The sequence below is a fragment of the Centropristis striata genome, chromosome 13 (assembly GCF_030273125.1).
Source record: "Centropristis striata isolate RG_2023a ecotype Rhode Island chromosome 13, C.striata_1.0, whole genome shotgun sequence".
In the NCBI taxonomy this organism is placed as follows: domain Eukaryota; kingdom Metazoa; phylum Chordata; class Actinopteri; order Perciformes; family Serranidae; genus Centropristis; species Centropristis striata.
In genome coordinates, this window is record NC_081529.1 from 2,728,429 (window position 1) to 2,741,372 (window position 12,944).

Here is a 12,944-nt window from a genome sequence, read left to right on the forward strand (position 1 = left end):
CTACTGATCTGGTCTGTTGTATCCTGAAACCTGTAGTTTTTCACTTTCTCTTAGCTTTTAATAAGTTGTTACTTGTATTATTATCATTAGCGGTACTCATACTAGTGGTAGTATTGGTAATAAACCATTGAAGCGGAAGAAGACGCTAGTTGTGCTGGTCAGATTCTCTCTTGATTTCTACATCGTCTTTGGTTTGATTACCCATCCAAGATGGCGGCGCTTGTGGGACTGCGTGCATGTTACTCTGGTAAAATCATTTAACTGTCTTGTAATAGCTAACTCTAATTGCATTTCTGGTAGTTTATTGGTTCATAACAGCTATATTTGTTATGCACACTACACAACGTGTTGTTTGCGTGTGTATAAACACGAAATATCATGAAAAAGGAGATGCTACGGTCTCTGCACTGGCAGAGCAAGGTCACGTTTAGCTAACGATGCAGCTAGCCCAGGATGACGACTGACCGGTGAAGGGTGTTTAAAGCTGCTCAATATTGTAGACAGATGAATATGTATTTAAATGTTCAGATTTGATTCCTAACAGCAGCTTAATGAACACCGTCGAGTCTTCTGGTCAGTGGTGGTTCTAGACCAGTTTTACTGTGGGGGCCAAGCAGGGGCCAGTTTTTAATCACAGGGGCACATTAAAAAAACACCAAAGATGATATTTAACCCTATAAAGCCTGAACCACTAAATAATTGCCAGAAAATTCTCCTTTTTTTTTAAACTGGAGTGTTTATTGAACCTGCTGACAGGTAATTAACAAAAAAATCTAAAAACAATAGGCATATATGATTTTAATTTGTATCATATTTGATACATCAGTTCTTTTTGTGCAATTTGTTGCTCACAGTTTGTTCTTGAACTAACAAAAACATATAAAACCCAACATTTTTAACCTTTTTAAGACTTTACTTCCTTTTAACATTTTCCTCAAACATGCAAAATATTTTTTTCCATATAACACAACATCGTACATCTGCTGATATGAAGTTTTCACGCAGCAATGACTCATCCACCAGTGGAACCTGCATATAAATTTTGCTATAACTTGTATTTTTGTGCAATTTGTTGCTCAGTTTTTGTATACTTCAGGTTTTTCAGGAAAAAAATTATCACATTGATGATGTATAGGTCTCAAAAACTTGTGTATCAAATATGATACAATTGGCTTTATAGGGTTAAGCATTCAAACCCTTTATTTTAGGTTATTTAAAAATCCAATTTAAGTATATTTGAAAGATACAAATACATTGATTGAAACAATGACACTCAACAATCAACAATAACTATTTTTGTACAACAATGACATTTCTCATTTTTGTGCACAATTACTTTTTTTATTTTGAAAGTGCAGTAGAGTGAGAATGATCTTTTTTATATATATACACAAGCTTTAATTGCACAATTAAATTATTATACAATGTACACATTATGGGTTCATTTTGTGCACAATGAGATATTGTTTGAACAGAAAATATGTAAGAATTGTTCCGTCGTTCATCGTTATAAATTGATCATTTCATTATTAATTTGACACAGGGGCCACAGCAGGGGCCAAGGGCTTCTTCACAGGGGCAGTGGCCCCTGGAGGCCCCTGTGTAGAACCGCCACTGCTTCTGGTTCAAAGGGTTTGCTAGCTTAATGTCAGCTGCTGCAGAGCTGCGTTAGCTACCGTTACCTGATGTGATCTGTAAATCTCATTTAAGGAAAAGAAAGACATGGTCCCAATCCTATCATCTACAAATACATTTGGACTTTGATCATTGCATGTTTATATATATGCTTCATGCTTATAATACAGTTTCTAATGAGAGTGATGCTTTGGGCAGTCCGTGGCCTAGAGGTTAGGAATCGGGCTTGTAACTGGAGAGTCGCTGGTTCGAATCCCGGCACTGACAGGCTTAGGACTGAAGTGCCCTTGCGCAAGGCACCTAACCCCCCCCCACAGCTCCCCGGGCGCAGTAATGTGCTGCCCACTGCTCCTTGCATGGTGTGTTCACTTGTGTGTTAAAAAAAAAAGGATGGGTTAAATGTAGAGGTTGAATTTCCCCATTGTGGGATTAATAAAGTACTCTTCTTCTTCTTCTTCTTCTTATTGCTTACTTGACGCTTAATTAATTATAATCTTATATATTAGAGTTGAATTGGATAGTCTTCAAAGATGGGCTCACGGGGTATGAGAGACCGATAAACGGACAGATTTCTGAGCTGATTGAGTTGAGCAGGTGTAGGATCTGACTATATTTTGCAGAGATTTAAAAAAAACGTTAAAATGCTTGTCATGTACTTTCACAGAGAAATAGCTGGATTTATAAGATGAACCACACTGGATTCTCCTGTCAAATAATCAGTCTAAATTGACTATTTTCATATTCTTCCTCCCCTTTTTTTTAGCTCTTCAGCTGTCCTCGCCAGGTCTCCTGCACAGCGCCTATAAATTGGTGAGCATGTACACAAACTGCAATTAACAAACTGTTTAACATGGCATTTGTAACTGTGTAATTCCTGGATTTGTCTTTGTCTTGTAGTGTGCTGTGCCTCTGAGTCGGCGGACCTTTGCTGCAGAGGTCAAGAAGACATACAGCAGAGAGAAGCCCCATGTGAACATTGGAACAATTGGTCATGTTGATCACGGAAAGACAACTCTGACTGCAGCCATCACGAAAGGTAGAATACCTGACGTCATCGTTTTTACTCTTAAAGGAACACTCCACCGTTTTTTCATATTAAAACATGTTATCCGGTCAAGTAAGACGAGTTGATACAGACCTCTTGCGTCTCAATGCGTGCACTCAATCGCCCTGGCGTGCGGCACCACTTGGCTAGCACTTAGCTTAGCCCAGTTCATTCATTAGGATCCAAACAGATGGATAACTATAATTGTAAAGGATAACTATAATGTATGGCGGAATAGCACTTGGGAGCACTTCGACTCGGCGCAGTAATATCATCACTCCTGAAAAATCTTCTCCCCTCAGGAGTGATGATATTACTGCGCCGAGTCGAAGTGCTCCCAAGTGCTATTCCGCCATACATTATAGTTCTCCTTTTTATCCGCTTAGAAAAGCGCCACGTTTTATTTTGTGTCGCCATACTTGGTCGTTTAACTACTCGTGTAGCTGTATTTAAATAGGGAAAACGTGGAGGAGTTTGGTCGCTTCTAACTGTCCATCTGTTTGGATCCTAATGAATGAACTGGGCTAAGCTAAGTGCTAGCCAAGTGGCGCCGCGCGCCAGGGCGATTGAGTGCACGCATTGAGACGCAAGAGGTCTGTATCAACTCGTCTTACTTGACCGAATAACATGTTTTAATATGAAAAAACGGTCGAGTGTTCCTTTAAAGATGACCATAGTTGTTTAATTTCATCTAGTGGCAGAATTTGTTTCACTGACCCACAGTGAAAAGTCAGGGCTTCATTTTTTCAGTCCTGTGGAACCAGATAAGTGACCTGATGGGGTTTTTTTTGTGTCCTCAGTGCTCGCTGACGCTGGTGGTGCTAACTATAAAAAGTATGAGGACATTGACAATGCCCCCGAGGAAAAGGCGAGAGGAATCACCATCAACGCCTCTCATGTAGAATACACCACAGCCAACAGACATTATGCTCACACAGACTGTCCTGGTCATGCTGACTACGTCAAGGTAATCTCCTTTACTTCTACAAAGAGCAGACAGCCAACCTGGCCTGGAAAATACTCAACATGATGCTGTTTGGTTGTTATTTTAGCCGCTAGATATTAAATAGTTTCATGCTTAATTATTTTCATTTTCTTTCTTTTTTTATTGGTTTTTAGTGTCAAACATTTCCACATCATTCATCATAGTTTCTGTGTGTAGTACAAATTTGAAAAAGTCTCTCAAAAGCACACACATATCGACACAATATAGTAAAGAAATAAAATTAAAGTAGAAAGAACAGTAAAACAGTTAGGGGGTAGTCTGTTTGTGAGATGATTAGCTATCAGTGAAAACAAAATCAGGCCTTTGGGGCATTACAAAGTGAATCCACTTTTTAAAGTATGAAGTAAATTGCTCTGTTTTATGATAGACAAATGCTGTTATCTTTTCCATTTTGTAAATGTCCATTGTGATGTCCATCCATCCATTTAGAGTTGGGCTAATTATTTTCATTTTCAATTTCAATTTTCTGCATTAGACAAGGGATGTTGGCGAAGATGTGGAGAACAGGAGGCTAATTATATGCATATGCTTTTTACATGCCCAGTATTAATAACATACTGGGAAGGAGTTGAGGAAATATTAAAGTACATTTTTGAGTTTAAAGAGCCTTTGCAGGTACAACGTTGGTTAGGTATTTATTTAAAAGGGAAGATAAGAGCAAAGGACATTTATTTTTTTAAATTTACTGAGAGTAACCGCCATGAAGCAGGTGACTAAAGCATGGAAACAATCAAATACACCAAAATTAAGAGCATGGGTAATAACAGCAGAACAAAGTTTAGAGATGGAAAGACTAACTTTTAGAAATAGGGAACAAATACATATTTAGAATAAGTTATACTGTAAAAAAAAAAGGCTGATAAAAACAGTGGAAATATTTAATCAAATTAAGGAGATGAACTAAATGGTCCCCTCCCCAACACGAACACTCACATGCATACACACACACACACACACACACACACACACACACAAATTCATGAACACGCATACATGCACCACCGCTTATTTTTTCATGATATTACTTTTTTTGTTTGTTTGTTTTGTGTCATTAGTTTGTTGTTTATTTCTTTTCTTAGAGATCCTCATTTGGGGAATACCAGTTTGCCTTGTATATATGTTTGTCTGTTTACCCTATGTTTTTGTTATTTACTTTGTGAATATATACCTTGAAAAAAAAAAAAAGGGGGGAGAAAAAAAATGCAAGGTACAATATTGTAAAGAAAACGAAATGACTCATTATGTTTGTGAAAGTAAGAAGCCTTGCAATAAAGTATTAAAAAAAATAATTTATTTTCATTTTTTTTTTCATTTTTTTTTTTTTTTAATTATCTTTTTTATTGATTCCACATATCAACATTCCAACGACATTTTACATGTGCTGTACAATTTTCCAACATTAGTAGAATATTCACATACTTCTCCACCACGGAGCAGAGACATAGTTTGACACAAATTATCAAGTAAAGTTACAGTAGAAGTAAAATTAAACCTTTTTCCACTACTCTCCTTGTTTTCATACCTCTCTTGCATCGTCCCTTTTTCTCCCGTTGGAGGGTAAACATATCAAATAAACATATGAACAATGAACAAAATTGTAATTTATTTTCATTTTAAAGTACTTAGAAATATAATTACCCTTTTTAATTACCCCGACTTCTTGCCTTTTTCAGAACATGATTACGGGCACAGCTCATATGGACGGCTGCATCCTGGTGGTGGCGGGCACCGACGGCCAGATGCCTCAGACACGAGAGCACCTCCTGTTGGCCAGGCAGATCGGCGTGGAGCACGTGGTGGTTTACATCAACAAGGCTGATGTTGTGGAGGACAAGGAGATGCTGGAGCTGGTGGAGATCGAGATCCGCGAGCTGCTCACAGAGTTCGGCTATGATGGCGATAATGCACCTGTTGTGATTGGCTCCGCCCTCTGCGCCCTGGAGGTGAGGGGAACACTGGCAGTCATTTTTCTTTTTTTTTTTTTTTTCCACAATATTTTAATGTTATTTTCAGTTTATGACACTTTGACATACAGCTTTTACATTCATGTATCGTCATTCAACTTCCATATTTTAAGATAGCTGCATTTACATAGGGGTGGTTGACGTGACGCTCAATTTTTGTGTTCCCAGTGACAAATATTACTAAAATTTGATAATATTTCATTAAAATTAATGTTTTAATATGCAGTTCATTCTTCTACATCTAATCCATCTGCAAACAATGAGTATCGTTCTTCAACTATGCAAATATTCTGTTTTGAACATGACATTTGTCCACCGGTGCAACTGTACTAGGTAGCATTACTTATCTTAAAACAACTGTAATTTAATGAAAAATTAATCTAAATACATTAAAATACTTGAATGCATGTCATACGAGTGTTTACTTAATGAATCTAGAGGATATAAGTGTTAAGGTCCCTATGTAGAGTTATTATGACACATTACATTTTGTCCGCAAAACTGGTGTCCTCCTGGAGCAACGCCATTATGTAGATATAAAACAGGCATTAATGTGACCACCCCATTACTGAGAGGGGTCCTTCCACAATCAGGAAGGACAGAAGACATCTCTGGAGCAGGTGGACTGCACACAAGATCACTTCTGTCTCAAATATTTTCATAATATTACTATTTCTGTGCAGTGTTGGAACTGGTCGTCTTAAGGTAGTCCTTTGGTACAACGCAGTTTAAGTATTGATCTGAATATTTTTATCAATTTACATTGATTGATCATTGAAAATAATGTAAATTGATAAAAATATTCATAACTAATATGCCTTGGGCTTATCTATCTTATCTGTCCAACATTCTCTGAATTAAATAATGACATTCTTTATTTTGTTGCACCGGTGGACACATTTTAGGACTACCACACCAAAAAGTGAATAATATGCTAAATATATGAAGAATTAGAAATGGACACATTCAGTTTTGAATTATTCACATATAAGGCAATATCATTGTATGTCATTTGACATATATTTTTGAATTATTCTTTTTTTCACTTTGAATTTGAGTTCACGTCAACCACCCATAGACAGAAAAATAAAAACAAACAAAACATAACACTTCGAACAGGTATGCTCCTCCTGTTAAAGAAAATGGTAATCTATATACAATTGAGTATCGTTTGTAATTGGTGTGAATTAAGGCAGTCATTTTTCTTACATTAGATAAAACTACGCTAATATTCTGACGTTAACCTCTCGTTCTTTGACCCGGTAAGCTCCTTTTGTGTGTTTTTTTTTTTTATGATGCAATAAAAATAATGTTTAATTTTGCAAAAATCCATTTTGGGTCTTGTTTTTCTCCTTTTTAGAACAAAGAGCCTGAACTTGGTGTGAATTCCATAATGAAACTACTGGACATTGTGGATTCTTACGTTCCTCTGCCCAAAAGAGAGCTGGACAAACCTTTTCTTCTGCCCATCGAAATGACTTATTCAATCCCAGGTATGAAAAAAACGGCATGAATTGCCACCTGCACAATTTTGTCTTTTAGTTCACTGTAAAGAAAATACCAGGTGATATCTAGGGCTGGGCGATATGGCCCTAAAAGAATATCACGATATTTCAGGCTATTTTTGCGATAAAGATATTCTTGACGATATTACGAAATACTTAAAAAGATATAGCAAATATGTTTTTTTTAGTCTGTATAAATAAATAAAAATCTAAAATGTAGTGTGAAGTGCAAATCTCAACAGTTGCCAAATAAATAAAAAAATGTATGAGAAAATAATAAAAATAACCATTTAGGGCATTTAGGCATATTTTAATGACATTTTGTAAAGGAAAATAAAGGTTCTTGTATGTTTTATTTAAGGCATCTTATTTTGACAGTCTTCTTGTAAGTTCTGTGGGGGGATTCTGTTAACACACCGTGCTCTTATTTTGAAAGCTGCATGTGTTTAGTGACAGAGAGTAAGTAGCTTTTTGTGATTAAAACAACTTTAATTGTTAGCTAATGTTAACCTTACACCACTACATCAAGAAGTAGGAATGTTGCCAATATCATGATATGCATTTTTTTTAACCATGAAAAAAATATACCGATATTATCGTTAACGATACGATATGGCACACCCCTAATGATATCTTTAATGTAATTCTAGCTGTAGAATGCAGCATCTTAAAGCAAGTCAGAAGACGGTGAAGCCAAATAGTTACCTGCTCTAAATGTGAGTGTTATCATTTGTATCCTTCAGGCAGGGGAACGGTGGTGTCGGGCACTTTGGAGAGGGGCGTCATCAAGAAAGGAGACGAATGTGAGTTTGTGGGCCACAATCGGAACTTCAAGTCAGTGGTTACAGGTAAGTGAAACAAAAAAAAGCAACAGAAATGTTTTACAAAGCCCATGCACCAAAAACGGACAAATATATATATATATTTATTTTTTTTAATTCTTTTTATTAACGAAGAAACAAAGAAAAGAACAGTGGATTACTTATTAGGAGCCACAATATGAAAACAAAACACAAAACACAATTCTAGACAACAAAGACTCAGAAACATATTTACAAATTAGACAATGTACACACAAATAACATACAAAGAATAATATAAAGGATAACCACAACAACAAAAAATGAAAACAACGATACACCAGTACAAAGCCACACGGCGAAAACAGACAGACGACCAAAAAAAAAAACACACACAACAACATAAATTTAGCCCAAACAGAAATATAGAGAGACTGGTAATATACACAGATTCCAGGATAAAAAGAGAATCATATGAAACGTTAATTAAATTCAAAGTAACCCTTGGACCACAGCGATAGCTTTAGACCAACTGATTATAGTTTCAGGTCTAGCATTATTAATCCTGGCTGTTGACCTCTTAAAAAAGCTTAAAAAAACAATAAAAGCCAGGTTCTCTTGACATTCGTGACAGGTTCAAACCAGTTCTTTATGATGGTTTTCTTGGCAGCCGTAGAAGCTGCTAATATTATTCTTTTCTGCGGACAAATATAATGACAAATTAAAGAGAGACAGCACTCAATTATCAAATAAAACCATATGAAATAGTTTGAAAGGTTTGGAAGAATTGTGTTTTGTAGATTTTTAAAGCTGTCCTTATGGCCCAAAACCTTGCAAATACACTTTGTGTTGGTTTTGTCACCTATCTGCATGTATAAGGAACAATCCTGTAAGTTTACTCCATATGTCGTTTAAAAAAAATGCTGCAGAAGTCTGGTTCTGGTGTGTCTAAGGCCCCGTTTACACCAGGACGCTCGCGGGTAAAAACAAACAAAATATTTTATCGGAAGTGCCTTTCGTTTAGACGGTGACGCCGTTTTTGGGGGCTTAAAGACGCAAAAATCTGAAACCACCTTCCAAAGTGGAAAAGTTAAATCCTCTCCTCCGTAGCGCGTCGTCTACACTGACAAGACACAAAACTCTGATCTGATCTGCTCACGTCACGTATGTGTTTACGTCACATACATGCTCCAGTACAGGAAATAAACAAACATGTGGGATTATTTCCATGCGTCGGACCTTCAAGCTGCTCTGGCAGCTCTAATAAACTTACAGGAGTCTTTCCACCAAATGTACACGATATGTACAGATAGTATTAGTGAACAGAGAAGGATCTGGAATTACCTCCATCACATTCTGGATGCAGCAATTGGTGGGAGGAGCCAGACGGCTGTGAACGAGACCTGGGAGATCTAGTGATGGTGGAGAACTTTGTGGAAGGAGTAGCTGATGAAAATGTGTGGCGTGAAAACTTCCACATGCCCAAAGATGCTCTTATGGCTTTAAGTGATGCCGCCTGGCTGCATACAATCCAATTCCACACACTTTTGCGTCACCGTATGCAGCAGATTTCCTCCCGAAAATGCTCGTCTAAACAAGGAATAAAAAGTGAAGACGCGACGCCACTTTTGCGTCTTCTGTTCAGACCGTCCTCGTGTGAACGGGGCCTAAATTACATAAATATTGTCATAGTGCTGGTGTAAACAGGAATTTCTTGCTGCCTGTCCTGTTTTGCTCAGGTGTTGAGATGTTCCACAAGTCTCTGGATCGGGCAGAGGCAGGAGATAACCTGGGCGCTCTGATCCGTGGACTGAAGAGAGAAGATGTTAGGAGAGGGATGGTGATGTGTAAACCAGGAGCCATCCAGCCCCACCAGAAAATCAAGGCCCAGGTCTGAGAGCACAGAGTCATTTGTATTATATCTGAACAATCAAAAATAGTTTACAGGCCAAATGCCACATCTATGACACGACTAATGACCAGAAAAGGGTTCTGGGGTTAAAGACACTGCTCATGCACCGACAAAAAAAAACATGTTAGAGTGAGTATAGTTTGAGTTTTTTTTTTTTTTTTTTACATTTCGTCTTTATTTAGAATCACATTTCAATATCACATTACAACAGTCATCACCGTTTTGATAATAGACACTGTGATCCATATTTTCAGATTTTTATAAACAAACAAACAAACAGAACTTGGGGGTGTTTCCATCTACAGTAAGTAGTAAAAAACAGATTAAAACATTTTTTTAAAAAGAAAGTCACACAATATTGAACAAAAGAAGGGCGTTTCGGGGCGATGTACAATCTCCACTTCTCCCAGATTTCCTCAAATTTGGCTTTTTGAAGCCTCACAGAGAAAGTGATTCTTTCCATTACAAAAATGCCATTTCCTTGTTATAGCTTTTTTAGCAGCTACACTCAGTATGCCTAGTTTGAGTTTTTGATGTTTTTAAATGACCTGACCATGTTTGTGCTTCCTGTATTCCAGGTTTACATTCTGAGTAAGGAGGAGGGAGGCAGACACAAACCGTTTGTCAGCAACTTCATGCCCGTCATGTTCTCTCTAACCTGGGACATGAGCTGCAGAATCACTCTGCCGGAAGGAAAGGTTTGTGTGTTTGAACCTCATCCACAACACATCGAGTAAACAGCTTGGACTCTATGGAACTTTAGGGACAAAAGGATGTTGGCATACACCTGTGCAGTGGCGGAAAGTAACAAAGTACATTTACTCAAGTACTCTAAAGTACAATTTTGACTTACTTGTACTTTACTTGAGTATTTCCATTTTATGTAACTTTATACTTCTACTCCACTACATTTTAGAGGCAAATATTGTACTTTTTACTCCACTACATTTAGCTGACAGCTTTAGTTACTTTACAGGTCGAGATTTAACATAAAAAAAATACATTTAAAGTGATTTGACTTGTTGTTTTTTAATTAAACCTTGTAACAGTATATTAAATAGTTAAAACAATCCGTAACTTGATCAAATTACATTTGATTACTTGTGCTGCTTACACAAATACATCATAAAATTAATCCAATAACATACTTGATATTAATAAAACACTCTGAGTGGGTCCATTCTGCATAACGTGTACTTTTACTTTTGATACTTTAAGTACATTTTTATGCTGATCATTTTTTACTTTTACTTCAGTAAGTTTTGAATGCAGGACTTTTACTTGTAGTGGAGTAATTTCACAGTGTGGTATTAGTACTTTTACTTAAGAGATCTGAATACTTCTCCCACCACTGCACCTGTGTGTATGTTTTCAGCATAACATAATGTACAACCCCGATTGAAAATGAATGAATGATTTATTTCAAATATGCAACAACAATACAATAATAATAATGCATCAACAGGAGTCAGCCCTAGTGACTCCTGCACTGATAAGGCCGCCAAGCACTCAACACAACATATTTGAAAAGGGGTGGGAAGAAGTAAAAACTTGTTCAATCCCACCCCACTTCTTGAAAAAAAAAAAAAAAGTTGTTATTTGTGACATGTTCCAGCAAACTAAACAAAGACAGAAGACATACTGGGTTACAGCAAGCTGAATAATAATGAATACAGTATAATTAAATACATAAATGAAAGAATAATGGACAGTCAGGACAGTACAGCACAGTGTGAGATCCCTTCAGCTAGAGAAATACCTTGCAATAGGTAGCCACCTCCTCCTTAAAGATATCTGACCGTAATTGTAACTGAGCAGTTAAAGCCTCCATTCCATAAACCTCCCTCAACTGTAGGTGGCCGTGGATTCCTCCATTTTATTGTCACCATTTTTCTAGCAGTCATCAAAAGTATGTGTAACAAGTACTTTTGGTCCTTGGTGTAAGTGTCGCCAGGAGTTAGGTCGGGGTTGTACTTTTAATGGTCCAATGTTGTAAAAAGTGAGAATACAGGTGTATTCAGTCAAACAGTATGAGAAAATGTTTTGTTTTTTTTTAACATTAAAGCATGAATGAATATGAAACATATGTCTCCTTTAAGCTTTTCACATTTGTAAACAATTGAGTATAACAGGTAGAGTAACCACTCTTCTGTCTGTTTGCTCTGGTCTTTGTTTAGGAGATGGTGATGCCAGGAGAGGACACCTCCTTGACGCTCCTGCTCCGCAACCCCATGGTTCTGGAGAAAGGCCAGAGATTCACTCTAAGAGACGGAGGCAAAACCATCGGCACGGGCCTGGTCACAGACACCCTGCCGACCACAGATCAGGATCAGACCAACTGGGGCTGAAGGGAAGCTGGACACAGAGAGCAGCGCTGGGGGGAGGGGATCTGTTTGGAGTCGTCTGTGTCTGGTCAAATCAAATAATTATAGGAATATTCAATTACCGCGCATAAACCCATGTACAAAGCTCAAACAAGAAAAGACTCAAACAAACGCATGGCTCTGTTGTGCAGGTCCATCCCAAATACCTGAAATGTTCAGCACTGTCTTTATGTTTAAAGGCCAGACTATCAAAATTATGTCATTTATGTAATAAAATGTATTTAATAATAAAATACCTCCTTTTCTGTGGTATGATGATTTGGATGATTTTCCAAAAAAACAAACACACAAAACTCAAAATATATGAATAAGAAATATAATACTATGTTCCATTCACACAGAATCTTAATGCATAAATCTGTAGTTTAAGACTTTCTCACAGCAGACATTTTGACTTTGACACGACAGGTATTAATGAGGTTAACAATGACTTCCTTTAATTCAAGAGTTCAGAGTGAGTGTACCTGCATGCTGCTATCAGAAACCTGAAATCAAAGCAGCTAAATGGAATTAAGTCATTAACCCATAAGAACCCATGGTGACACCAGTGTAACAAACACTTTAAATGTTTAAAACAGAAATGTGAAAAAGTAGCTAATTTCAAAAGCTTATTTTTTGGTACTAGGCTAAGTTTAAACCCATTTAACAATTATAATCTGTTAAAAAGGTGTCCTTTATTACATTTAACCTGTT

General features: G+C 37.1%; 1 protein-coding gene across 1 annotated transcript; it reads left to right on the top strand.

Moving 5' to 3' along the window:
* The first annotated feature begins 137 nt into the window (after positions 1-137).
* On the top strand, positions 138-12,501 carry tufm (Tu translation elongation factor, mitochondrial). Its single transcript, XM_059348870.1, has 10 exons — positions 138-247; positions 2,399-2,445; positions 2,533-2,671; positions 3,481-3,647; positions 5,360-5,629; positions 7,011-7,143; positions 7,899-8,003; positions 9,695-9,846; positions 10,446-10,565; positions 12,045-12,501. The coding sequence occupies exons 1-10, from the start codon at positions 211-213 to the stop codon at positions 12,213-12,215; spliced, it is 1,341 nt and encodes a 446-aa protein (XP_059204853.1). The 5' UTR covers positions 138-210; the 3' UTR covers positions 12,216-12,501.
* The last annotated feature ends 443 nt before the right edge of the window (positions 12,502-12,944 follow it).